The 27,180-nt window shown below is 34.6% G+C and overlaps 2 protein-coding genes across 3 annotated transcripts in view; both read left to right on the top strand.

Annotated features, from left to right (window-relative positions):
• LOC120066991 (glycine--tRNA ligase, chloroplastic/mitochondrial 2) overlaps positions 1–13,766 on the top strand; it is a 70,346-nt gene extending 56,580 nt beyond the window's left edge. For both annotated transcript variants that reach the window (XM_039018333.1, XM_039018335.1), the window contains 11 exons: positions 272–365; positions 590–808; positions 1,521–1,615; positions 2,087–2,177; positions 2,251–2,355; positions 2,997–3,035; positions 4,097–4,186; positions 10,773–10,874; positions 12,280–12,361; positions 12,470–12,555; positions 13,293–13,766. In XM_039018333.1, coding sequence (XP_038874261.1) covers positions 272–365; positions 590–808; positions 1,521–1,615; positions 2,087–2,177; positions 2,251–2,355; positions 2,997–3,035; positions 4,097–4,186; positions 10,773–10,874; positions 12,280–12,361; positions 12,470–12,555; positions 13,293–13,391 — 1,102 coding nt within the window. In that variant the 3' untranslated portion in view covers positions 13,392–13,766. The remainder of the gene's footprint in view (positions 1–271; positions 366–589; positions 809–1,520; positions 1,616–2,086; positions 2,178–2,250; positions 2,356–2,996; positions 3,036–4,096; positions 4,187–10,772; positions 10,875–12,279; positions 12,362–12,469; positions 12,556–13,292) is intronic.
• A 4,170-nt stretch (positions 13,767–17,936) lies between these two features.
• Positions 17,937–23,876, top strand: LOC120066997 (RGG repeats nuclear RNA binding protein A-like). Its single transcript, XM_039018341.1, has 7 exons — positions 17,937–18,372; positions 19,098–19,383; positions 19,472–19,537; positions 19,823–19,955; positions 20,211–20,366; positions 20,492–20,548; positions 23,450–23,876. The coding sequence occupies exons 1-7, from the start codon at positions 18,186–18,188 to the stop codon at positions 23,627–23,629; spliced, it is 1,065 nt and encodes a 354-aa protein (XP_038874269.1). The 5' UTR covers positions 17,937–18,185; the 3' UTR covers positions 23,630–23,876.
• Positions 23,877–27,180: the final 3,304 nt, after the last annotated feature.

The following is a 27,180-nucleotide window of genomic DNA, read 5'->3' as shown; positions in this document are numbered from 1 at the left end:
CTAATATTGATTATTTTTCCAATTTGTCCTTATATATATATATATATCTTGGAAACGGACTGTCCCTCTAATACATTTAGGAACCTATACCTGCATCATTCTATCACTGTCTGTTTCCAGCTATCAATTACATGGCTCTTCCATGGAGTAATTATTTTCTCATCCATGAATATCTGCATGTTGGTCTCTTGATGTCAAACACTCTCTATTCCACTAGTTTAGTGGTTGATGCAGAAATCTAATAGTTGAAGCCTGTCATCTACTTTTTCAGAGCTCGCTATGAAGATGCCAAGTTTTTCTATGAGACAGATACGAGTAAAAGGTTTTCTCAGTTTAGAAATCAACTGAGTGGTATTCTGTTTCACGTGAGTTTTTATTTTGTGCAGTATCGTGTATGATTGGGGTCATTGGTATTTTGTTGGGGAAACTGTTGATATGAATTTCCAAATTTCATCCAAAACTGCCACTACTAATAATTGCAGACACTTCTGGGTCACTTTTCAAAAACTCCATTACAAAATTGTTTGAGATTGTTTTGAGCTCTATGCATGTGCTTTTACTTCTAATGGCCCAAGTTTTTCTAAAACAGGAAAAACTAGGATCGATGCTTGACAAGATGACACGTATGGAAGCTATGGTTGTGAAACTAAGCCTCGCGATGGGAATTAGTCAAGATTTGCTTCAAATTATACAGGAAGCTGCATCCCTTGCCATGTCGGATCTTGCTACTGCTGTTGTCACAGAATTTACTTCACTTGCAGGAATAATGGCACGACATTATGCTTTGCGTGAGGGTTTTTCAGAGCAGGTACTAGGTGTTATTTATTTTATCCCCCCATAAATTGTCCGAATACTGCAGGTTCTGAAGTTCAGAAGTTTATACAATATACTATCAAAGTTAGTTGGAGGAGATAGCTGCCGCACAATGCAGATAGGGTAGCGTCATTGAAAAGTTCTCATGTTAAAAAAAAATGCAAATAGGGTTAGCTGACAGATTGCAACAGTTAGCTGTCCAGTGTTATTGAAAGCACACCTAGGCATGGTTCCCAAAAAAAAGTGTTTGAAGTGGCACCCTGAAGCCATTAATTTTTAAATAAAAAGATTAAGGAGAACCTAAGGAATAATCCAAAAATATTTCTCTACCCAATCTCTGACAAAAGGCTCAACTTTTTAGGATTGAGACACCTAGAACTAGAAGCCATTTCTTTTTTAAACTGAAAAATAGTCCTAAATTAAAACTCTACCCAATCTCTTACTACGCTCCAATTTCTTAAATTTTCCATTATCGTACTATCATACTATTCATCATGCTACAATTTTCATACATAAAATACTCTAGCCGCATACCAAATTATTTAGCGAAACAATTAACCACTACATCTTTGAGAATAATATTTTTCTAGTATAACTCTGTCAAATATATCAAAGCGCTGTGACTCCTCCAGATGCCTATGTTATAAATATTTGCCCTATTTCAATTACGATTTTGACTTGGTTCCCTCTTTTTGTGATTTTTCTAGATAGCAGAAGCCTTGTTTGAGATCACCCTTCCCAGATTTTCTGGAGATATTCTGCCAAAGAGTGATGTTGGGATAGTTTTGGCTGTTGCTGACAGGTCAAACTAGAGCCCTAAGTCCATCTAAATTTCCGTTTTTAGTATCTTTGTAATTTATTGCATTGAATGCATGTGAACTTATCTTATATTTATTCTGTAGATGATTACAGATCAAATATATGCATGATAAATGATTTTATAACCTTAAATAGAATTAGGGTTTAGTTTTTCTTTTTCACTTTTCTTTGAATTTTTAAATATTCAATTTACACTTCGGGTTTTTCCTTGCAAGATTTAAGTTTCAATCGAAAGCTTTTATTACTTCTCTTTGATCTTGTCTTTTAGTTTAATTTTATCTTTATTTTTTATATTTCTCACTCCCTTTTGAAGTTTAAATCTTTTGAGCATTAGTATCTTCTTATTACGTCAATGGAAAGTTCATTACTTGTTAAAAAAAGAAATACAAAATATACTTGTTTATGCTGCTGGAATGGTCTACCTGAAGGTTCTCCATTTTTATGTGCTCTGCAGATTAGATAGCCTTGTTGGCTTATTTGCTGTTGGCTGTCAGCCTAGTTCTACAAGTGATCCATTTGGCTTGCGGAGAATTTCTTATGGTCTTGTAAGTAATTTTAAAATATTCATAAGAGACAACAATTGCAGTGGGATAAGCTATTTGGTAATGCTATTTGTAGGTCCAAATATTGGTGGAGAAGGATAAAAATCTTGATCTAGGGCGAGCACTGAGACTTGCAGCTGATATCCAACCAATCAAAGTTGATACTAACGTAATTGATAATGTGAGAGGCAGTTTTACATTTTAGTCTGTGAAAGTTGGATCAAAGTATTCCTATAATCATAATAATAAGAATAAAAGGTTAAATGGTAATTATTTTTTTCCTTGTTTCTCTCATTCATGTACTCTCATATTTGCAAATTGTCATTATCTTTTATTATGATTTTTTTGTAAAATATAAAATAAGTGCAACCAGCTGTAGCCGTGAATTTTTGTAGCAATTATCCCTACCCTGGCATTTTTTGTACCAAGTGCATCTTGGTGGTATCATAACAACAACAATTTTTTTATAATTATCATTTTTTTATGTTTCTCCACTGTTTGGTGTGTTTTACAACTAGCTACTCACGGGAGGGGATCCCTCTTCCCCCTGCCCTTGAGTTATTATCCTTAGTCATTCACTTCCATTCCAGGTCTTTTGGTTCTAAAAGACGAAAAGAAAAGAGAAAAAGAAAAAGTTTAGCCGTTAATTTCTTACAGCATGCTCCTATTGATGCTAGTTTTTCCTATATGTAGAAGTTCTATGCCCAACTTGTACAGTGCAGCACGAATAATATAAATGCTTAAATCAACCATGATTAGTCTTAATGTAATTAAATAAGCGTCATGTATCATTATCTTGTTGCTAAAGCTTTTCCTTTTCAGGTAATTCTATTTGTTACTCGAAGGCTTGAACAATTTCTGGTATGTATAATCTTCAAATTATGAGTAAACAATTTCATTTCCTGCTCTACTTAATCATGTTCAATTTATAGTAAAATTCATATACTGATATTTGATGATAGTGGTTCCATTTCAATAGTCTTTTGGACCTCAATTTGGTTCTTTTTTGTTTCGACATCTAATGATGTTAGTTGCATGCATCCATTAGGTATTTATCTTTTCTATAATTTTAATATATGCATTATTCTATTTTGAGTTCCCATTATATATGTACGTATGTATAAAGGACTGGTAAATGGAACAAGAGAAAGTTTCCTTTGAACCTCGCTCATTTTTTGTTAAACTAAATGGTAATGGTATTAGAGGAAGTTTCTCGAAGACATTGGGGTTTCTATTTCAAGTGATGCTAGCCTTAGGGTTGAATGCCCATTTTTTTATTAATCTATTTCTCCTTTCAATTTCTGCTCATGTCTCCTGACTAAACTTGAAATGATGCTCTAGCTCTAGGAAGTGATAATTTCAAGTTCAAGTTAAATAGCCTAATTTATTGCGAAGACATCCACACAGTTTTAGTTTAAATTTGTAAACCTAACACTAACTTTTATTTCTTTCATTCACTTTCTGAAGTTTTTACCTTTTCATGTTTCAATAATTCATACGAGATGAAGGGACTGAGAGAAGTGTTTCATTATGTTTTTAATTCAAGAGACAGATATCCTGTCATATTAAGCTCACCATATTACTCATATTTGTTTTATGGCATCACTATCTTGGCAATATAGTGCAGATTGTTTTCATTATTTTCGTAGTCCTAGAAGTATCTGAATCGTGACAGCTTAATATCACCAATTATTCGGTCATAAAAGCTAGTTATGGGCTTAAATGAATTCCTATGCCACCCAAAGAAACAAATCAATTGCAGCTGTGCATTGTTTGTGTACTTCTTTTCATACATCCCACATGCTGTGAATCCCCTTTTTTGGTTCTTTTAAATCTAATTACCAGTTTGATGATATATGTCAATTGGACATTTTTTATATACTGGTAAGCGATAAGTTGTTTCTTACATGATATGTTTGCAGGTGGATAAGGGTTTGAGTCCAGAAATAGTTCGTTCAGTTCTTGCAGAGCGTTCAAATTTTCCTTGTCTGGCAGCAAAGACGGCTCATAAAGTATATATTCCTTAATGGATTCTTTAGTATTATATTATTAGTTCTAGTGGAAATTGATTTTGTGAATTTTTATTACACTTGTAATAGCCTTCTTGAATGATTCCATTATTTGGTCTTTCTACCTTATTTAGTTACACAATTATAGGGTCAAAATGTAAACATACAATCAATTTCTTTGAATGAGAGGATTTTGTGATGAAAAAGACAAAGTAGAGAGAAAATAGCACACACAAAGTTACGTGGAAAAACCCTAAAAAGGGAGAAAAAATCACGGGATGAAGAATTCTTATTAGAATTTGATACACAATATACATAGAGACTACAAGCTTAAATAGAGGAAAAAAAAAAAAAGGGAAACCCCTAGGGTACAGAGAAAAAGACAAATATGCCCCTAGGGTAAAAACCCTATTTTCAACACTCCCCATCAAGTTGGGGCGTAGATGTTAATGAGACCCAACTTGCTAATACAAGAGTCAAACAACTATCTAGGAAGCCCCTTTGTCAGGACGTTTACAATCTGTTGACTGGAAGGAATATAAGGAATACAAATGTTGCCACTGTCAAGCCTCTCCTTGATGAAATGCCTATCAATCTCTACATGCTTCGTTCTGTCATGTTGTACTGGGTTGTTTACTATGCTTATTGCGGCTTTGTTATCACAATAGAGTTTCATCAGACTATCGTGACTTTGATCGAGATCACTTAGAACCTTTTCTAGCCAAATTTCCTCACATATCTCCAGACTCATGGTCCTGTACTCGGCTTCGGCACTCCTTCCGGCAACTACCTCTTGTTTCTTACTCCTCCATATGACAAGGTTACCCCATACAAAGGTACAATACCCTGACGTCGACTTTCTGTCCCACAGAGCTTGCCCAATCTACATCTGTGTATGCCTCGATGCGCCGTCTGTCGGACTTTCTGAACATCAATCCTCTACCTGGAGATGTTTTAAAATACCTCAGGATGTGCTCCACCGCTCTCATATGTTCTTCATAAGGAGAATGCATAAACTGACTAACTACACTGACCGCATATGAAATGTATGGTCTAGTATGGGAGAGAGAGATTAGCTTCCCAACAAGTCGCTGATATCTCTCCTTATTAACTGGTGCACTGTCACTCACATTACTGAGCTTAGCATTCACTTCCATAGAGGTGCTTTTTACTTTTGGTCAATGCACCCTGTAAATACTGTCTCCTTAAGCAAATCCAGAGTATATTTTCGTTGAGAAACCGAAATGCCTTCTTTCGACCGAGCCACTTCCATTCCAAGAAAGTACCTCAGCTTTCCAAGGTCCTTGATTTCAAATTCCTCAGCTATTCTCTTCTTCAATCGGTCAATTTCTGAAGCATCATCACCTGAAATGACAATATCATCTACATACACAATCAAAACTGCAATTTTCCCAGATACTGACTTCTTCATGAAGAGAGTGTGATCTGAGTATCCCTAACTATACCCTTGTGACTTTACAAAAGTAGTGAATCTGCCAAACCAGGCTCTCGGGGAACTATTTCAACCCATACAAGGACTTCTTTAGTCTACATACTCGATGATTGAACTGTTTCTCGATCCCGGAGGGAGGACTCATGTACACTTCTTTTTCCAACTCTCCATTAAGAAAAGCATTCTTCACATCAAACTGGTGCAAGGGCCCATCTTTGTTAACTGCAACTGAGAACAGAACACGTACTGTATTCAACTTTGCTACTGGTGAAAAAGTCTCGGAGTAATCAACTCCGAAGATCTAAGTAAAGCCTCTGACAACTAATCGGGCCTTGTACTTATCAATCGTTCCATCGGGCCTATACTTAACGATGAACACCCATTTGCACCCAACTGCTTTGTGTCCCTTTGGAAGAGTAACTTGGTCCCACGTATTGTTTTTCTCAAGCACCCCCATTTCCTTCATGACTGCGGCTTTCCATTCGGGAATCTCCATTGCTATGTGTGTACGGCTTTTCTCAAGGCAATAGGGAGGTCAAGAGATGCATCACGGTCTTTCTTCTCCTTTGACTCCTTACTACATTCAATCTCCTGCTCATGTGTCTCATGCTCTTGACATATCTTTTACACTTTCAACAATGTTCTCTGCTGGAACAAGTTTTTCACAGCCATCATTACCTACATCGGTCACATTGTTCTTGGTACAGTCATTCGTGCTGTCATTGTCTTCTCTGTCTTTACTCTCATCATTTTCAACACAAGCATCAGTTTCATCAGTTTCAACATAAATATTACCATCATCAGGGATAGAATTACTAGTACCTGGAACTGACACCCATTCTAACTCATGGACTAGAGCCGGAGAAATAACAGGTGGCGTTATTTTCTTTTTGAGATTCCTCTTATAGTACGTGATCCATGGGACTTGTTTGGTAGGCAGAATCGGTTCGTTGATACTTATGTCAGGAATAGGTTCAGGTAAGACGGACAGACTTGGACCCCAATGAGTTTCTTCACTAGTACTCTCCCCCTGAAGAGAACTATTGGGGAAGAAAGGATGATCTTCAAAGAAAATCACATCTATTGAGACAAAATACTTTCGGTTAGAACCATGGGTATGGACGAACACAACGCACGTTGATGAAGAGGGTACCCCACAAAGACGCATTTTTGGGCACGAGGGATAAACTTAGTTCGGTTAGAACCATGGGTATGGACGAACACAACGCACCCAAACACCTGAAGTGGAACATCATAGATAAGCCGGTTATTAGGGTAGGACTCTTTGAAGCAGTCTAAGGGGGTTTGGAATTTTAGAACCCGGGACGGTATTCGATTTATCAAATGAGTTGTTGTCAGAACAGCATCTCCCCACAAATAGGATGGAAGAGAAGTTGACAACATAAAGGACCGAGCAACTTCGATAAGGTGACGGTTTTTCCGTTCAGCCACTCCATTTTGTTAGGGAGTGTACACACAAGAACTCTGATGGACAATTCCTTTAAAGACTAAGAATTCCCTAAAGAAATTATTAAAGAACTCCCAACCATTGTCACTACGAATGATAGCGATTTTTGCATTGAACTGAGTTTCTATAGAACAGTAGAACTGTTGGAAGACCGATGTGACTTCGGATTTGTCTGTCAGAAGGAAAACCCAAGTTAACCTAGTATGGTTGTCAATGAAGGTTACAAACCACTGTTTGCCAGTGGTGGTAGTAACAAGTGACGGACCCTAAACATCGCTATGGAAGAGGGTGAATGGTTTTGAAGGCTTATAAGGATGAGGTTTTAATGAGGTAGGACACACATCACAATTCAATTTAGAAAGATTAACATTACAAAAAAGATGAGGAAACAGATATTTCATATAATGTAAACTAGGATGTCCAAGGCAATAGTGCGATGAAAGTAAACTAGTCCTATCACATATCCTAGATGAAGCATCTTCAGTGAGGAAATAGAGCCCCTTATCATGCCGGGCACAATCGTTGTCCCTGAGTTCAGGTCCTGAAAAACAACAGCATCAGGTGAGAAAACAACACGACATCTCAAATCCCTTGTAATTTTACTAACATATAAAAGATTGTAAGAGATTTTAGGTACATGCAGCACATCTTGAAGAACCAAGCCCTCAAAGGGTGACAAACGTCATTTTTTGGCCACAGGGGCAAAGGACCCATCAGCAATTCTGATCCTCTCATTCCCAGCATTTGGTTGATATGAAATAAACTGGTCGGAAGAACCAGTCAAGTGATCCGTAGCCCCTGAATCTAAAATCCACGGTTTGCTATCAGTTATACTAACAAGGCCAAAGGAGTGAAGAGTACATGATTGAGCAATTGCACTTACTCCTATCGTACTAGAAGTGCTCTGATTGTTTTCCTGATTCTGAGGTTGAGAACCTCCAGTTGCTGATTCACCTACCAGTGCTTGACCTGACTGTCGTTTTTTACCATTCGGTGGACAGCCATGCAACTTCCAGCATTGATCTTTCGTGTGCTAGGGCTTCTTGCAGTGTTCACAAACTGAAGTCGGCTTGCTGTTCTGTTTATCACTGATAGGGCTGACGTTTTGAAGGCAGCAGAGTTCGTCGACGAAACCTGTGTATTAATCATTGCCCTGGACTTGTCTTCCTCGAGATGTATTTCAGAGCAAACTTCCATCAGGGATGGTATTGGACGGGGTCCCAATATTCGACTCCGTACTGCATCAAACTTAGAATTCAGCCTGGCAAGAAAGTCGTATACTCGGTCGGTTTCCTCAGACGGATAATGTAAGACTCCTCCACACAAACAATTCCAGATCATCTCACGACATAGATCCATTTCTTGCCAAAGAAGCGACAGTTTGTTGAAGTAGGTTGTAACGTCTATTGCCCCACGTCTATTGCCCCTTGCTTACATTCATGGGCTTGCTTGCGTAAGGTATACAACCGGGAAGCATTCTGTCGTTTGGAGTAATGCTTCTGGATTGCCTCCCAAATATCTCGAGCAGTGGTTGCATATAGTAAGGGTTTTCCAATTTGAGGCTCTATATTCCCTACTAAAATAGACCGAAGTAGGGAGTTTCCTCCCTTCCATATTCGTTCTTGGGGGTCGCCCGGTCTTGGCTTTGGTATCTCGCCCGTTAGATACCTGAATTTATGATGGCCTTCAAGGGCCATTTTAATGGATTGGGACCAGGAAAAATAATTATCACCATTTAACTTCTCCCCTACAATAAAGCTAGCAGAATTTCCTATTGCCCCAAAAAATAAATTTGAAGATAAGGCAGGGAAAAAGGTTACTGGATTTCCAGAGTAAATAGGTTGATTCGGGTTTAGATCTGGCTGGGCATTAGATGACGATCCCAGTGCTTCCCCAATGACAATTATCTACTACTGGACAAACTCATTCTGCTGTTTGATCTGGAGTTGTAACTGAGTAAACTGGTCTTGAATTATACTCCCTTGATCTTGACGGTGAGACGACAACTCCCCAACTTCGAACCCACTAATTATAGGCGATGATTGACCCAAACTACTGTTCGAATCCGGTTGGAACAAAGGGTTCCGATTGATGAAGTGGCAGCCACGAGTTGGATCAACTCCCGGCTGGTTCGGCTGATGAGAACCGCCGTGGCTCGGACCCGCTCCAGCAGTGTCGAAGACGGCGTCGACTAGAAGTCCTCGCTTAGGCAGCGGCTGAGAGGGAACGTCGATCGACTGACTGATTGCACTGGCTGGTTGCAGCAGCTGGATTTGGCCAGAAGATGCCGATCGACTGGGCCGCACGGGAGGGAACGCACCGGTCTGGAGCTGCGCGACCTAGAAAGCTTCGATCGGCTGGGGCTGCGTCGGACTGGAACTGCGCGGCATGGTAGGGATTGGCTGCAAGGCGCCGTTCGTCTACTACTGGGCGTGGATCGAATGACCTGCTACGCTGATCAGCGGCGCCATGGGTCTCGGCTCAGGTTGGGTGTCGGCCCTGGTCAGTTGGTTGCCACGGTGGAGGTGTGGAAAAACAGATTGAAAGTAACGATCTATGGCATTTTGGATAATAATGGCTATATCCGTGCCATTGGTCTCACCTACTGGTAATTAGGATTCTCCCGTTGGGTTTTCCTCGATGGTGGCTAGGGTTTTGTCTCCATGCTCTGATACCATGATGAAAAAGACAGAGTAGAGAAAGAAAATAGCACACACAAAGTTACGTGGAAAAACCCTAATAAGGGAGAAAAAACCACGGGATGAAGAATTCTTATAGAATTTGATACACAGTATACACAGAGGCTGCAAGCTTAAATAGAAAAAAAGGGAAACCCTAGGGTACAGAGGAAAACACAAATATGCCCCAAGGGTAAAAACTCTATTTTCAACATTTTGTAAGGCCTAGGGAGATAATAAGATTATCAATAGAATATTAATATGGTTATTAGAAGGGACATATTAGTAATTAGATAGTAAGGTTGTTAGGGTTTTTAGGGAGTGGGTGAGAGGAAGGAGTGAAGAATTTTGTAGTAATTTCTTGTGGGAAATTTTGGGAGAGAGTAGCGCTCTCACAAGGCTATGGTGTATTGTAGTTTCATTATTAATATTGTAATATAAATCTATCTTTTAGTGTTGTTTATTTTTTGTGCTCTTGAGTTTTCTTGTTTTGAGGTATTCTAAAGATTTCATTTATTTTTCTTTTCTTTTTTTTCTTTTAAAAAAAAAATGTTTTCCATCTTACATATTTCCAGTCAATATTGGAAGATCTTATGGAGAGCATAAACAACTTAATTTAGTTAACATGTCTGTTAGCGACACTTCTCAAAAATTTTGGCATTTGCTAGACACTTGAGGTCTGTTTGGATTGACTAGAGAAAAAAATGTTTTTCAAAAAAGTCATTTTTATTTATATTTTTTTGACAAAAACTATTTAAAGTACACTTCGAAAGTGTTTCAAAAACTATCTTGAGTAGTTGTCAAATCCTTCATTTTTTCTAAAATGAGTTATTTTTAAAATTAAGTACTTGAAAGTTAAACCAAACACACTCTTAATCTAGAGTGTGATATTTCATAGTTCTTTTTTCTTCTTTTTGTATCACATTAGGCAGAAATATTGATATAACATATTTTTCTTACTTGAATACTGTTCTTACGGTATGATTTTAGATGAATGCTATGTCAAAAGGCGATCTCTTCCCAAAGATTGTAGAGGCATATGCTCGTCCTACAAGAATCATTTCTGGGAAGGATGTTGACCCTGCTATGGAGGTACCCCATTACAATATCTGTTAATGAGGAAAATTGTTATGTTGGAAAGTTTTAAATTTGCCCTGATTTATCAACCATTATCCGGATTTTCTGTTCACTCTTTGAATTACTCACTTGTCACTGTGTGGTTGGTTCGTATGTTGAACAACATAAAATGAATGTCATTCTGTGCCTTTGTCCAAGGACGCCCTAAGATTTGAGATTATTGGTAGTTCGTGGTTGATTCGTTAAATACTAATTGAATGTTAAGGGTATTTTTTAACTTTTTTTTTTTCTTTAAGCTTTAGGGTGCTAATGCATCCTTTGAGAGTTCAATGGTATTTTTGAAATGAAGCACTAACAGTTTCTATCTATTTCTAACAATAAAGATATTATTGAACCATTTTTTTAAGTTTAAGAGTATTATTGAATCATTTGAAGTTACAGGTATTTTTAAAACAAGGTATTGACGGTCTTCATCCAAAGCTAAGCTAACAGTAATGGTATTATTGAAATCAAAATACTAATGGTTTCCATCCAAAATTAACGGTGGGGGTATTTTGTAACTTTTGTTTAAAGTTTAAAAGTATTCTTGAAACTTTTAGAACGTCATATTTTTAAACAAAATACAAAATTTAGGAGTATTTTTTATAATTTAGTCTTTTTTCTATTAAGTTATTTTGTTAAAAGCCCAATATAAGCACATCTTTCTAGTATTCCATTCGATCAATAGATAGGCACTTGGACTAGCGTTTGAAGCTGTGTCATAAGTTAGGTTTTGTGGTCTTTCATACTAGTTCTTGTTAGACAATGAATGATAACTAAATAGAAATAATTAAATTGAAACAAAATATGTTAAAGAAAGCAAGATAGAATAACCTGAAAGCTTAGGACCAAGGATTTAAAAGCTTCCATTGTGAAGATTTTAGATTAATTTTAGGAGAACAGTGATTTGACTTTTTTGGTTTTATATTTCGTATGATCTCATCTTAATGAGTTCTATGGTAAATATTATGAAGTTTCTGTAATATTGTGGAAATATGATCCTCTTTGTCAAGAACATAGAGTGCCTGGAGGCCGTTAACTACTTCTTTAGTTTGATACTCGCTGTGGTATACATAACCGTAAACCAAATGAATTTAAATACCTATTGTAGACTACGTCAAGGTCTTTAGTCAGATTTGAAGTACATTTTAAAGTTATTTTCTTCTGTATTTTTATTTTTTATAAACATTATTATACTTATTATTTAACGTAGCTCATGTTTCTACAAAACACATTTTTAATTCTCTCTTTCTTTTGACTTGTCTTATAACTGAGATTTTCACTCTTCCCCCAGGCTTTTTCCTTCTCCATTTTATAACTGCATTCAAATGATTGTATTTACTCAAATGCTTCTCTTTCTACTTGTTATTCTTTCTTTAAGGTTGATGAGGCAGCCTTCGAATCGAATGAAGAAAGAGCTTTATGGAATACGTTTTTGTCAATTAAAAACGAAGTTCACCCTGGTATACTCTCTTCATTAGTCGCAATTTCTTGGCAATTCTACGTCTTTCTTTATGCACAACTATGGTTGAGGTAGAGGTAAGATTGATTTTATTTCTCATTTGATTCAGGCATTGAGGTTGATGAATTCTTTGAAATATCTTCAAAGCTCATTGAGCCACTAGAAGATTTCTTTGAGCGTGTATTTGTAATGGTGGTATGTTGCACTTACCTTTAATTAATCTTATAGTCGTATTTGTATTTTTATCTTTGTTGAGAAAATGAAATCACTAGATGAATGCCGTAAATCAAATCTCAATGTTTGTTAAACAAAGAGAAGAAAATGGAAAATGAGATTGTGAAATCCAATGGATGAATAAACTTTTTACTGAAGTTGAAAATGTTGGTGATGCAAAATATGGTACTCAAAATGTGATACTAACTTTACATAGAAGTTTACATTTGTATAGGTACAAAAGTGAACCACCACTAACTTGCCATTCAAAACAACATTAAATATAGAAACTCACAAAACTTAAAACATTAAACTAAAAAATTAAATCTAACAATAAATTAAAGTAACTTAAAAAACAACCAAGTGAAATTTAATTAAGAAAAATCTCAAATCTCAACAATCTTCAGTCACTGTTTCAAAAGTAACACGTTTTTATTAAAATCGAAACATAAGAGATTTTGGACATTTCTAGAACATTTTTGCATTCCTTTTAATCCATGTCTTGGTACATTGTTAGATTTCAGTTCTAGTCTGAGAATTAGTCAAATAATGTGTAACTTGTTCACTTGGATTCTTACAACAGACTGTTCATTTTGGAAGCATATAAACACATAAGCAATAATGTCTAAAGAAATAACATGTTTTATGTTTTCTCTAAATGCTATCTTGAATTAACTACTCGATTCGTCCACAATTCTTTTGCATTCATTCGTTTACAGGAAAATGAAAAAATCCGTAAAAATCGGCTTGCTCTTCTCAAAAAAATTGCTGATCTTCCAAGAGGCATAGCAGTGCTATCACTTCTATCAGGATTTTGATTAACTTTATAATGCAACTAACAAATATGGACCCAAGGAAACTGAATCATTTGGAGGAGAAACTAGATGTTGAATGAAGGCCGTACGACATCGTAACAAGTTCTGTATAATATTGAGGTTTCTATTTGATTGTAGCATTACTATTATAGGCTTGCTTCATTTATCATGTTGAGGACAATAATGTTTTGTAACATTCATTATTCCTTCCTCCAGTTCAATAAAATTTTGAGACCTCTATCATATGAGTTTCACCTTTTAGAAAGTGTAGTTTGTTTTGCTAGAGCAATGTTGCAAAGAATTTTTGTTCAACTTGTAATCACTGAAATTGTAAATTCATGCATGATTTTAATGTACAAAACATAGTTACATTTTGGAGCTTGGAATTCTTTTGGCTTTCTTTTTAACTTTCTTAAATAGGCGACGCCCGTGACTTGGACAAAAATTAAGCCAGTATTTGAGGTGTTGAATCGGTATTATAGTTTGTTGGTTATAATAGTTTGTGTTTGGAGTGTAAATTGGATAAAAAATAGTAGACATTATATCAAAGAGGGAGAGTGAAGATAATTAGGAAATAGTAAATACGGTAACAAAAGAGATTTCAAATAGTATTATGGTAGATAATCATCAGTTATCAATAATTGTATGAGGGGTCAAATATCCTAAAGAGTTTTTTTGGTCGGTTATTTATATTTTATTTTGTGTTTTTAGATTTAATTCATTAAATATGTTTTGGTAGTCTCTCTAGTCATCAGCACATCACAACTATCGTCTTCATTTAAAAGTGGAACATTGGTCAACCAAAATATCATAATGGATAACAAAATTCTGTCATATTTTTTAATATGTCACAAGTAAATACTTTGCAAATAATATATTTAAAATTATCATTATCACATGTAAATGTTATTACGAAACAATAAATATATATCATGAATTTGGTTAGGCTTGATCCTTTATGATTTTTTAAGCTGTGGAACTGAGAATCCAACGGAAAAATCCAATTCTCTCTACCCATGGGTCAATAGGTCTGTCACAATGTGTTTATTCAGGAAAATATTTAGGGAAATTGGTGCCGAGAATATTTAGGGAAATTGGTACCGAGGGATCTTCTCAAAATTTAGCCTTCATAATTTGCTCTATTTTTGGCTCTGTTGATGTCGTCATCATGTGAATTTACCACTTTAACCCTTCTTCTTCTTCCTTCTCTCTTTTGTAGATTTTTTTCTTTTTTTCCGTTTTATCTGTCATTTTTCTTTTTTTCTTTTTTTCTTTTTCAATGATTTCTTTTATTTATGACGCTCTTTGTTTTTCAACGATTTCTCTTTTTTCTTTTCTGGCGATTTATGTTTATGTAGCTCCTTTGTTTTTCCTTTTTATGTCCAGATTTCCTTTCCATCCTTCTTCAGATGCCCTATTTATTCCGGTGATTTCTTTTGTTTATGTTGACATCTTCTTCTTCTTCTTGAATCAAAGATGTAAGTTGAAGCGTGAATTAGAACGAGAAGAAGAAGCAAGAGTGAGACCAATAAGTAAGAGGAAGAAGCGAGAGTGAGACCAAGAAACGAGAGGAAGAAGCAAGAGTGAGAATTCAAATGAATGAAAAAACTCAAAGGAAAAAAACTAGAAAATTGACGAGGAAGAAGCAAGGGGAAGAATTCAAAATAAGGGGAAAAGTCAAGGAAAAAGATGAAGGAGGGCTACGTGAATTGAGGAACGAGATGAAGGAGTGAGAGGTAAGAGCAAGAAATCTAGGTTGTGTCTGGGCTTGTACCCGTTTTAGGGTTAAAATGGTACTTCCACACACAGTTGACATAAGCAGAAGGTTAAATTTTGAGCATTTTTTTTCAAATAAGGGAAATTTTCGAGTGGCCCCTAAATAGGGGTCATCCATACAAATTTTTCAAATATTTAATAGTTCTATTAGTAGATGAACCTTTTAAACTTATACACTAGGAGAGCAACAAAAATCCAAAAAATTGACAAAAATCAATTCAAACTGATCCATTGGTTTAATTTGGTTTTTTAGTGTAAAAGTTAGACATGTTGGTTTGTATTTGAAGAAAACAAAAAATCATTGGATCAGTTTGGTTTTTATTGAAAAATCAATCAAAATCGAACCAAACTAATAGTATATATACACACTTAAATTTTGATGAACAATGTGTTAGGTTGTATGTCCTAAAACTCGCAGTTTGTAAAATTAAAACATATTCTATTTGCAATAAAATAATTATTGAGGTTTACTCAATAAAACTGTTATTGAATATATAAATTGCACTTGTGAGAACTAAATCCAATAAACTAAGATCCACGGCTATTACATGAGTATTTGAACTTTATGTGAAGTCATGAGAGTGGATCAAGTTTGAGTAGATAGCCAAAACGGTCTATAGTATACGGATAAGGCTGGGTACCTTATTATGGAAACACTATCGAATGCGACTCACTTTGTATTTAGTACAAATGATGTGATCCTAAATCGTTCATGTGAAGACATGCAAATGGAGGCGTCTTATGCAAAGAAATTGTATAAGACCGGACCAAAAAATAAGTCACTCTTACTTTATAACATTGTTTACTATTTAAGATTGACTATTTCAAAATGATGACCTAGGTAACTTGACCTTAATCCTGAGCTAACCATGAACTCCTATTTATTCAAGATTATCCTTAGATTTGTATGGGTGAAGGTTGGCTCAATAGTGTCGTCTCAATAAGCTTCCCATTTGAGGGGTAAGATCAAGTAGATAGTTGGGGACATAGGAAGCAAGATGGAATTCACTCATACTCGTTTTTAGGGATAGTAGAGAGGTTGTTCCCTTAAGTACTAACTCCAGGTTTTGAACAAGGACCCCACCCTCTCATTAGCCCGAGGGACTCGGTTTGGTGATTGGATCACAAACCAATTATTCATTAGAGGATCAATGGGATTTAAGGAACAAGATGTAATCTTAGGGGTAAAACAAATTTTGACCTAGCCGATATTACGAACAACTTGTCAATGGTCAACTTCCTGATTATGGTTATATTAAGTGGACAGAAATATATCTAAAGTGATAGAGTGCAACTACTAGGCTTTAGTGTAGTGATCTAATAGTTAATGAATGTTGGTTAAGTAGGTTAAAGAGTCTAATCGGTTAATGTCAGATCATTGGAGCCCATGATTTGTAGGTCCATTAGGTCCCCCTACTAGCTCACAAATGGATTAAACCTTATAATAGCAGTAAATTTAAAATATTCAAATTTGAATTAAGGGAATCAATAATCATATACGATATAATTATACGCTTCATTATCGAATTAAATGAAATTGGAGAATTGAATAATATTTAAATTTGATTTAAATATTACATGAATATGGATTAACGTTTAAGGAATTGATGTTTCTAGAATTAAATATTTGATATTAAATTATTTTAATTAATTAAATTTGTTTAATTAATTATTTAAATTAATTTTGGATAAAAATTAATTTAAAGAAATGAATTTTGTTTTAAAATTCATCTTGATTTCAATTTTGAAAAGTTCAAAATAAGGAAATAATGATTGGGTTTTCCCACTTATCTCACTATTTCAACACCTATCCCACTCAGAGTGCATGAGGATGGAGTATCTATATGTTGTTAACTTCAACTTTGCATGTATATCTTCGATAAAAGAAGAAAAATTTGAGAAAAAAGGTGGCCTTCTATAGACATTGGGATGAGAAAAGTGAAAAGTGGTTTCTCATAAGGTTTTTTCTTGCCAATAAAAATCCCTTCGATTGATCTCTCTTTTTGGGTTTTACCATCCAATTTAAGGTCCTAAAAGATAATAAAGAAGATCAAGTGGTGATTTACAGCTTGTCGGTAAAGAATTTTGAGCTGAAATTTAATGATTGAAGAGTTCAACAAATGTATAATTTTAGAAACCCTACTAGTATTTTTATTTGATCTTGCATGTTTATTTGTTAAAATTGATGGAATTATAGTACTTAAGATTCTAATTGTTTTTGCATGCTGAATGTCAACACCATCACAATGTACATTAGTATTTTATTTCCTTGGATGAATGATGGATTGTATTATTAATTTTACTTTCAATATTTTACTTATTAGAGTTCATATAAACATTAGAAAAAAATCTAGTTATTATTATCTGAAAGAAAAGAAAAAAATACCTAATTTTAATCTACAAAAAATAATTAAGTCAAATTTTAATTTGAGATAAATAAAAATGATCAATTCAAAATAAAACCGAAATAAAATTGAAAAGAAGAAGAACAAGCAAAATGACCGTATGGACTCAAAACCGAAAACCAAACCAACATGGAACCAATTCAATCAAAATCTAAATAATTTGTTTTGTTCCTTATTGGACATCGATTTGGTTCTCTATTTTATAAAATCAAACGGTTTGGTTTGAATTTCAATTCGCCTGCAATTTTTTTTTTTTTTTTTTTAAAAAAACCGAACCAACTATGACAATAATATTTTTTTTCCGAAATAAATATATATTTATTGGGAAGGCACACAAGTTGTATAATTCATACAAATAAACGTTGGAAGGACACAAATAAATTGAGGAATTTAGGTCAGTCGACTTCTTTTGCTCCTACTCACATTACTCACTTCGATTGCGGCTAGGGTTCTTCCTTTTCCTCTTCCTCTTCTTTCTCTACAGATCTCTTATTCTTTCTTTTATTATAATCATGGAGCTCTTGTTTAGATAGGTTTTCTGCTCGCCTTTCTCGGAGTGGAATTTCCTTTTCTTTGAGGTCTTTTTTGGGGTTTTTGGTTTCGAGATTGTTCGAAAATGGCGACCGTTAATCCTTTTGATTTGTTGGGAGATGATGACGCTGAGGACCCGTCGCAGCTAATTGCGGCTAATCAGGTGGCGGCGGTGGCGGCGCCGCCGTCTAAGAAAGGCCCTGCTCAGACGAAACCGGTGGCGAATAAGCCTGCTAGTCTTCCTTCCAAGCCCCTTCCACCTGCTCAGGCTGGTTAGATTCTTCGTTTCTAAAATTTCTGGTTTGGTTTTGATTATTGATGTTTTTTTAATCGTTTTGGTTAATTGATTTTACATTTTTCATATATTGTTTATTGTTTCGTTTCTAGCTGTTTGGCCTTCTGCTCTAAAACTGTGCAAGAGTGAAGGGTGGTTACTGTTTTTAATTGGGTCGAAGTATTAAAGCTACCTTTTTTTTTTTACAAAGGATTAGTAGGATGTAATAGTTGGCTTTGTTATATTGTGTTTTTGCATTTAAGTTTTGTTTGTAATTCAGATAATACCCAATGACGTGTCTGCTTAGGTACTTTGATTGGAACATTAATGAGTTGAAAGTATCAATACCTTATCTGATGTCTGTAATGCAGTTGTGAATTAATAAATTCTATTTAAATGTTTCAAGGTTTAGATAAATTTTTGTTTTCTTACTATGATATGTTGTTTTTGTTCATGATTATTAATGATTTGAATCTATGATAACAGTTGGACATTACCAAGCTGAATTTATGATTGTTTGTTGATTTGGGGACTTTTTCAGGAACTTAGGAGTGTGCAATCAATTTTTCATTATCTTGTTAGTCTTGCTTTTTTAACATTTTGCCGTCCTTTTAGATTATAATTTACCAACCTACTATTGCTCTGACCATCGGATTCTTATGAGTGGACTGGAATGAATTATCCATTGAGTGATTGAGACAATCTTTTTCTTACTTTGAGTAGTAAGAGAATCAAGGAATGAAGGCAGTCGTGGAGGTCGTGGCAGTGGACGGGGGGGAGGACGGGGATATGGGCGAGGTCGTGAGGGTGGTGGCTTCAATCGTGACTTTGCCAATAATGAGAGCACTAATGCACCTGAAGATGGAGAGGGTGGAAAAACAGCGGAAAGACGTGGATATGGTGGGCCTCGTGGTCGTGGTGGCCGTCGGGGTGGTTTCAATAATGGAGAGGCTGCTGATGGGGAACGCCCTCGTAGAGCATTTGAACGCCACAGTGGAACTGGCCGTGGGTGAGCGTCTATTCTTTTAAAATTCAATGCATTCCCCTGCTGTATGTTCTGCACTGTTTTGACACTTCATTCCTGATTTTATGACCAGAAATGAATTTAAACGTGAAGGGGCTGGTCGTGGAAATTGGGGAAGGTCAACTGACGAATTTGCTGAGTAAGTACATGTGTATATCTTCCATCTTCATGGATGTCTTTTTCCTGGTATTAGGTGCATACATGAGCCTTCTTCTCAATCCCTTTCTCATAGAAGCCACCAGGTTGGCTTGAAAGACAAAATTCTATGGTCAATGCCTTTCCCAATATGTGAAGATGCACTCAACCACCCAACATATTACAAGGAGCTTGGCTAGCCTCATTTTTCTTTTGAGGGAGGGGGGTTGCATTTTTTATGTTTGTGTTATCCTCTCTTGTAGCCTATAAATTTCTGTTTTATATTTAGGGTGCCGGAGGAAGCTGTTAATGAAACTGAAAAGAATGTAGGTGACGAGAAGCCTATTCAAGAGGATGATACATCAGGGGTCAATACAGAGAACCCTGCTAAAGAACCGGAGGAAGCAGTACCAGAAGACAAGGTTATTATCTTCAGTTTTTGTAAATTTCTCTTAAATCTGGGGCCTATTATCTCACTTGCCCTTGATTTTCTTGTGGTTGAAAAGCATGTCAACTTGAACAGGCTTTATTACTTTACTTTTAGTAGCACAAATTTGATACATGTAGCAGTTGTAAATTTGATTGCATATATTAGTCTGGTGGGCTCTGGGTTGCAAACACCATTGTACTGTTTGACTTGATTTTGAATCTAATTTGCTCTCTTTTTCTTGATGCAGGAAATGACACTGGAGGAGTATGAAAAGTTGCTTGAGGATAAAAGGAAGGCCCTTCTAGCTCTAAAAACTGAGGAGAGGAAGGTGGATCCTAAAGAATTTGCATCCATGCAACAACTTTCAAGCAAGAAGGACAACAACGAAATCTTTATTAAATTGGTACACCGACTTAATCCTCTTTCATAGTTGATTATCCATGGCCTATGGGATCTTATGACCCTTGGCCTCTTGGTACATTAAATGAGGACTTGGCAGTTTCATCTCATTTCTTACTCCACTTGTAGGGATCCGAGAAGGATAAGCGAAAAGAAATTGCAGATAAGGAGGAGAGAACTAAGAAGGTATTATTGCCTCATTTTCTTTAAAGATTTCTGCCCATTACATTGTTTACTTGGTTTTGATGCCCGGCAAAATTTTAGAAGTCTTAGAGCAGCCTCCAGCTTTTCTTTTCCATAGTGAGGCGAGTGTAAGTCTTTGTCCATAAGTCTCATTTTGAACTTTAAAATTATATCATAACATAACAACATTATAAAAGAGTGAAAGATCTCAATTGCCGATCACAATATACATTAGTTTTCATGAGTTATTCATCTAAGATCATCCTGAAAATAGAGAAAAAAATCTGGAGAAACTGAAATTTTGCCTTGCCCCAAGAAGATGGTGAAAGAACGTGACTCCAGACCCTACGAGCCTATATTTTTTTCCAATGTTGTTATGATGAATTAAATGAACAAAGAAAAATAGACAAAAATAAAATAGTAAAAGGGGAGAAGAAAAGAAAATTGAGTTTTCTTCGTTCTTTCTTTTTCTTTTTCTTTTTCTTTTTTATGAGAAACAAAATCCATTGATGTATGAAATTTACAAAAGGTGAGATTGTCTGGAACCAAAGGAGTTAGAGAAGACTTCTCCAATGGGTCAAAAGAGATGTAAGATCATAAGATGTAAAGATAAATATACATTTGCACCGAGTCATAGCAAGGTGGATAATATGTTCAAAAAAGATGTCAAAAAGAGCGTCCTTTATCATTGAAGAGATGATTGTTCCTCTCCTTCTATAATAACCATCAGAAAGCGCGAATCATATGTGACCACAAATCTTCTTGTGTGAGGCAAAAGGATTGCCAGTGAGAGAGTATACATGAGGAGGCTCGATAAATCATTAGGAAGTGGAGTAGACCATCCAAAGGTGATCTCTTTCCAAAAATGCTTGGTAAATGGGCAGTGAATGAAAAGGTGGTTTGGGGTCTCATAAGCAGCGTAGCAAAGATGGCAGCACTGTGGAGAGAGGGCCACTTGTGGGAAACGTCTCTGGATTTTATCATTTGTATTGATGGCATTGTGACTAATTTTCCAGAGGAAGAATTTAACTTTTCTTGGGTAGAAATCCGTCCATATAGCGTCAATAAGTGTGCCTCTTGTTCAACATAGGCAGAGGCAACTTCTTCTGTTCCATCGTAGTCTAACCTCACATCTTCCTTTCCTCAAGCCTTATATTTTGAAACAACGTTGTCCTGCAAGCACATAGGATGCTCTTTATTGGGTTTATCTGGAACCTACCAAAAGAAATTTAGTTGAATTTGTTTTTCTTGAAGAGTATTATTTACATATGGTTGAAATTTGCACTAATGACCTATTAGAGTAGGTAGAGGGAGGTGACCTACTTGGTGAGCCTATGCTCAGGTTGACCAGAAGAAATTGAAAATACCTTTTTAGGTTCCCCAAATTTTCAAGAATATGTGCATTTGGTTCCTATGGTTTCAATTTAGTCATTTTAGTCCTTCAGTTTTACAAAATAGGTTTTTAAAAGGTCCTTATTCTCATTTTCTAAATTAATTAGATATTTTTTATATTCTTTTAAATTTTGATATGACATTAATAAAAAAATATATTCTCTCTCCTCCCTCTTCCCATCCACTCTCCACTTCTCTCTCCTCCCCTCCCCTTCTTCCATCATCGTTCCCACTTTCCAGTTCCATCTCTTCTCTCCTTCCTCCAATGGACACATTCCCTTTGGCCTCTTATTTTCTTTTATTCTTCAAACCTTCTAAACTTTCATGCGATAGGCCATGTTGTCAAGTAGAGAAAGATTAAACTTCTAACAATTTTTAAGTTTCATGAGAATGTGCCGATATTAATTATTTCAACTAGCAGATTTGCACTCTGTAATTTAAAAATGAGTAAAGCTTGACACAAATGGAGATTATGAAATTGTACAAATTCTTTGAAATGTTCATATAAAAACTTATGATTTTATTTTTTTTTCTATCGATGCCAATGGTACTGAAAAAAAAAACAAGTTCTCGCCAAGATGGTGGTGTCGAATTCAATTGTAGTACGCTTTGCTATTGAAGAAAATGGATCAGTAAAGAAGGAAGAATGGTGAAGGCAGGGGAAGAGGGAGAGAGAGAGAAGAATCGTGGAGAAGGGAGTAGAGAGAAGAGAGAAGAGTTAGTGAATGGGAAGAGAGAGGAGAGAGAAAATATATTTTTTATTTAAAAATGTCATATCAAAATTTAAAAGAATATTAAAAAAATATCTAATTAATTTAGAAAATAAGAATAAGAACCTTTTAGACCTATTTTGTAAAACTTGAACTAAAATGGCCAAATTGAAACCTCATAGACCGAATGCACATATTCTTGAAAACTCGGGGACTAAAAAGGTATTTTTCCCTTTTGATTATTTAGAACCATTATTAGAGGAAAAGAAGTTTATTATAAAATTGTGCTTTGAAGTATTTTATTTGACCTTTATCTTCCAACTTTCTTGATCTTCATTAAAAATGCCAGCTTTAAATTGCAATGATCTTCAATTTGATTACACTAGATTCCTAAAGAATGAATTTAATTCGTTTAAGTATGTTTATTCCAGATGATAGAATTTGCTTCCAAATACATTTTTATACAAAGCTATGGTTCTAAATTCATTTTGTGTTCCGTTACATATCATTGTATGTTAGGCATTAGACTCTTTTTATAACATCAATGAAAATTTCATTTATTTTGCTTGCCCTAGGACATTGTTTTTTAGCCCTTCATAACACAGAAATGTTCTCCATGTCTTTTTTTTTTCCCCTTCTTTTTTCTATAATGAGAAGCAGTCTCATATTTCATTGATAAAATGTTTTACGTACATTGCTATGTAAATTGGGCATTTGGTTTTTAAAAAATCCTGAAAATTTGAAAAATAGACCTTTTAAAAGGTTAAATTAAATTGACTGGTTTTTTTTGTCCACTTGTTAGTCTTTGAGTATTAATGAGTTTTTGAGGCCTGCGGAAGGAGAGCGACACTACGCCCCTGGTGGCCGAGGAAGGGGTCGTGGCCGTGGTTTAAGGGGAGGATACAGTGGTAGCTCAATGAGCAATGTTGCAGCCCCATCCATTGAAGACCCGGGGCAGTTCCCGACCTTAGGTGCGAAGTGATCTCTCTATAAATTTTCCCTTAGAAAACTGTGGGTTTTTGATCTGGGGCAGGAAATTGACTAGAATAATATAGTCTCTACTCTCTCCTGTATCAAAAATGATTTTTAAGTTTAATATTTGTTTAGGTGTAAATTGTCAAAGTCTTCTATTTTTCCTTGTCCATTTCCCTTTGTGTGTGTTTCAACTGTTGGTTATGACTTTTTGCCAGATCAAACTATTTATTTATGACTTTTCTTTCTTCCCCTCAGCATAGCATACTGTTTATTTAGACAGACTGAATAGAGCATTTTGTTTTTCATTTTTGCTGCCCTTCATTGTTCTGGGGAATTTGATTTGTTGTTTCCAGTACAGGGAATGAATTCTCCTTCTGAAAGAGGTCTATCTAACCGATAGGTGTAAATGGTCACTTGATGATGATAAAAATTGATGTTCAAATTCACTTTATTGAAAATTGTACGCATGAAACACAAAGATCGATTAAATCAAGGATAAAAAAAATTGCATCTCGCCAGAATATCCATAAAATCACGTACCCGATAGAGAGATTGGGGTAAGATTGTTTTTCTCAAAATTTAATGATTTGTTGATGATATATTGTCATGGAAATGTTATTCTTAGTTCAAGCAAATCGTGGATATTCTATTGATTATGTCGTTTTAATATTTGTTTATGTTTTTTTTTCAATATCAAGTTTTTTTGGTATGCTGTCTTTTAAATTTTTTTAATTTTTAATCCAAAACTTTCATTTGGAAAGAAATTGAATTTGAAAAAAAGAGGGTCGACTAGATAAATAGTAAAATTAAAGTTTTCATTTGGATAAATAGCAAAAAAAAAAAATTAATTGTAAAAATAGCAAAATGGAATCTAAAATTAGAAAATAATGATTAACAATCGTCAAAACTACTCCACATGGAATTCTAAAGGTGAGTTTCAAAACTATTTGAAAACAACAAATATGATCTACTTAGACAACTATCACACATTAAACAATGCATTCTGATAAAGTGTCTAATTCATGTATATAACAAATAAACTGCTTTTTTCAATAGAGACTTGCTCCTAAAAAGTCAACCTACTTTAGTGGGAACACGACTGAAAAATCCCTTAAGAGTTTGGGAAGAATGATCAGTGTCTTGTTTGGAACTACAAAATATCTTTATTTTCAACAACCTTAATAAATTAAGAGGGCAGTTGTTGTTAAGGAACATCAGCAATTGACTTGTATACATAACTTGATCCTGTTTTTTATTCTACAATTACCTAGTATTTGTAGTATCACTAATTTGGGGGACTCTTGATAAAACTGACATTAACCACAAAATATCTTTGAACAATATTCGAATTGGCAGAACCAATCCAGTACATTGTCGAACGAGAAAATTTTTTACCTTTGATATATTCCACAAATTGTTGGAACGATAAATTTGATGGAATATGCACCTCAAAATTTCGAAAATCATGGTAGCGAGAATTCTTTTCCCATCAAGAGTCTAATCCGTTGTAAAGTCATAGAAAAAACAGAAGTTTGGTAAAGAAACCATAACAAAACCTAAATTGATGAACACTTTGTATGAGTAACAAAAGTTATGACTATTTTTTTACGAAGTGATATTTCTTTTTTCCAAATCGTTAAAATAATAGCAAAAATAGTATATAAAACTAATTTATTAAATGAAAAATATACAATAATTTATTAAGAATGTATATAAAATATTATAAAAAACAATTCAAAGATTTGAGTAAAATTGACTACGTATAAAGTAATGAAAAATCATTCAAATATTTGAATAAAATGTACCGATAAAATAGAAGTTAATTATATATGGATATTTAAAATATAATTTGGTAGAAAAATCTGGATATTTAATCAAGGTGAGATTAATTCGAAAAGTGGTTAAACATAATATAAAATAATAATCAAATATGGAGATTATGTTAACTACATGAGCAAAATTAGGTGGGCAGCTGTTATTTGAGAAATATAAACAATTACTTTGTATACATAACTCGGCTTTGTTTTTTATTATACAATTACCTAGTATTTGTAGTTTCATCAACAAAAACTATTACGAACCAAACAAGGGCAAATCAAGGATTCAGAAATTTGTGGTCATGTGCATGTCACGTGAGTTGCTATAAATTTTATTTTTGGGCGGTTTTTCCATTTTTCAGAATGAAACCTTAAATTTTGACATACATTCCAATTCCTAAAAAAAAAAATACAAAAAAGAATATATATTATTTTTTCATTCAAACTTTTTCATCGAACTTTCATTTCATTTCAAAATTGAATTATGTGAATTTTGATTTTTTTTACCTTCCAAAAATTTCATTTTCAATAAAATGAATTTAGAAAAAAAAAGAACACACACACATATATTTTTTACCTTATTCAGATTTCTTAATTGAATTTTCACATCATTTTACTTGACTTTTGTTTTTTTTACCATCCAAAATTTTCATTTTCAAAAAAAGAAATGGAGGTTTTTAAAATATAAAAAACTGATAATTTTTTTATTAAATATAACAAAATTTTACGAACATTGATAGACATCTATTAGTACCTATCACTGATAGACGTCTACGAGTGTCTACAATTATCTAAACAAAATTGAAACAATAATATATATATTTATTTTTAATCTCATTCAAACTTTTTTCATTGGATTTCACATCATTTCACCGAGTTTTGCTTTTTTAACCATCCAATAATTTAATTTCCAAGAAAAATAGTTTGAAAAGGAAACATTTATTAATTTTTGACCCCATTCAAACTCATTTCACCTCAAAATTGAATTATGGCTATCTTATAGTAACTATAGTTATTCAAGTGATTAGGGTTTCTATGGTTATAGTGATGGGTGTAACACATCGATCTATACACAGAATCACAACTTCCTCATAAAAGTGATGAAGACTCAGACTTAGAGCCTCTATTTTACCTACGTTTTTCAGAGCATCCTCATTTGGATAGTGTTGGGATTTGTGTCCTAAAACCTCATAATTAATTAATTGATTAATTATTAGTTATACAATAATTTATCCATTAATCGAAAAAATTCAATGTTATTATAGGTGGTCTTCAATAGTATGTAGTTGACATACATGTGGATCAAGTTTAAGAAATAACCTAAAGGTCTATAGTATATGGGTAAAGTTGGATACCTTATTCTAGTTGTTGGGGTTTGTGTCCTAAAGTCTCGTGTCCTGTAGTTTGTAAACAACTTTGTACGAATACTTTTGATGTATAATATATATGATATTTACTTCACTTTTTGACTTTGCACATTTAGATATTTTTTATTTTACCACAAACCAATAAACTTAATATCTCTGGTTGTATTTATGTAACTTAAGCATGTATGTAATGATATACAAGTGGATCATGTCTTAAGTGACAAACAAAATAATCTGTAGTATATGAATATAAGAGGGAAACCTTATCCTGGTAACACTACGGACACGACCTGCTTTGTGGAATAGTTACAAATGTTGTGACTTGTCACAGATAGTCTAATCCTGATCATTCGTGTAGTGGACATGTGAGCAGT

This window comes from Benincasa hispida, chromosome 12 (assembly GCF_009727055.1).
Source record: "Benincasa hispida cultivar B227 chromosome 12, ASM972705v1, whole genome shotgun sequence".
NCBI lineage: Eukaryota > Viridiplantae > Streptophyta > Magnoliopsida > Cucurbitales > Cucurbitaceae > Benincasa > Benincasa hispida.
This window is presented reverse-complemented; position numbering and strand designations above follow the sequence as displayed.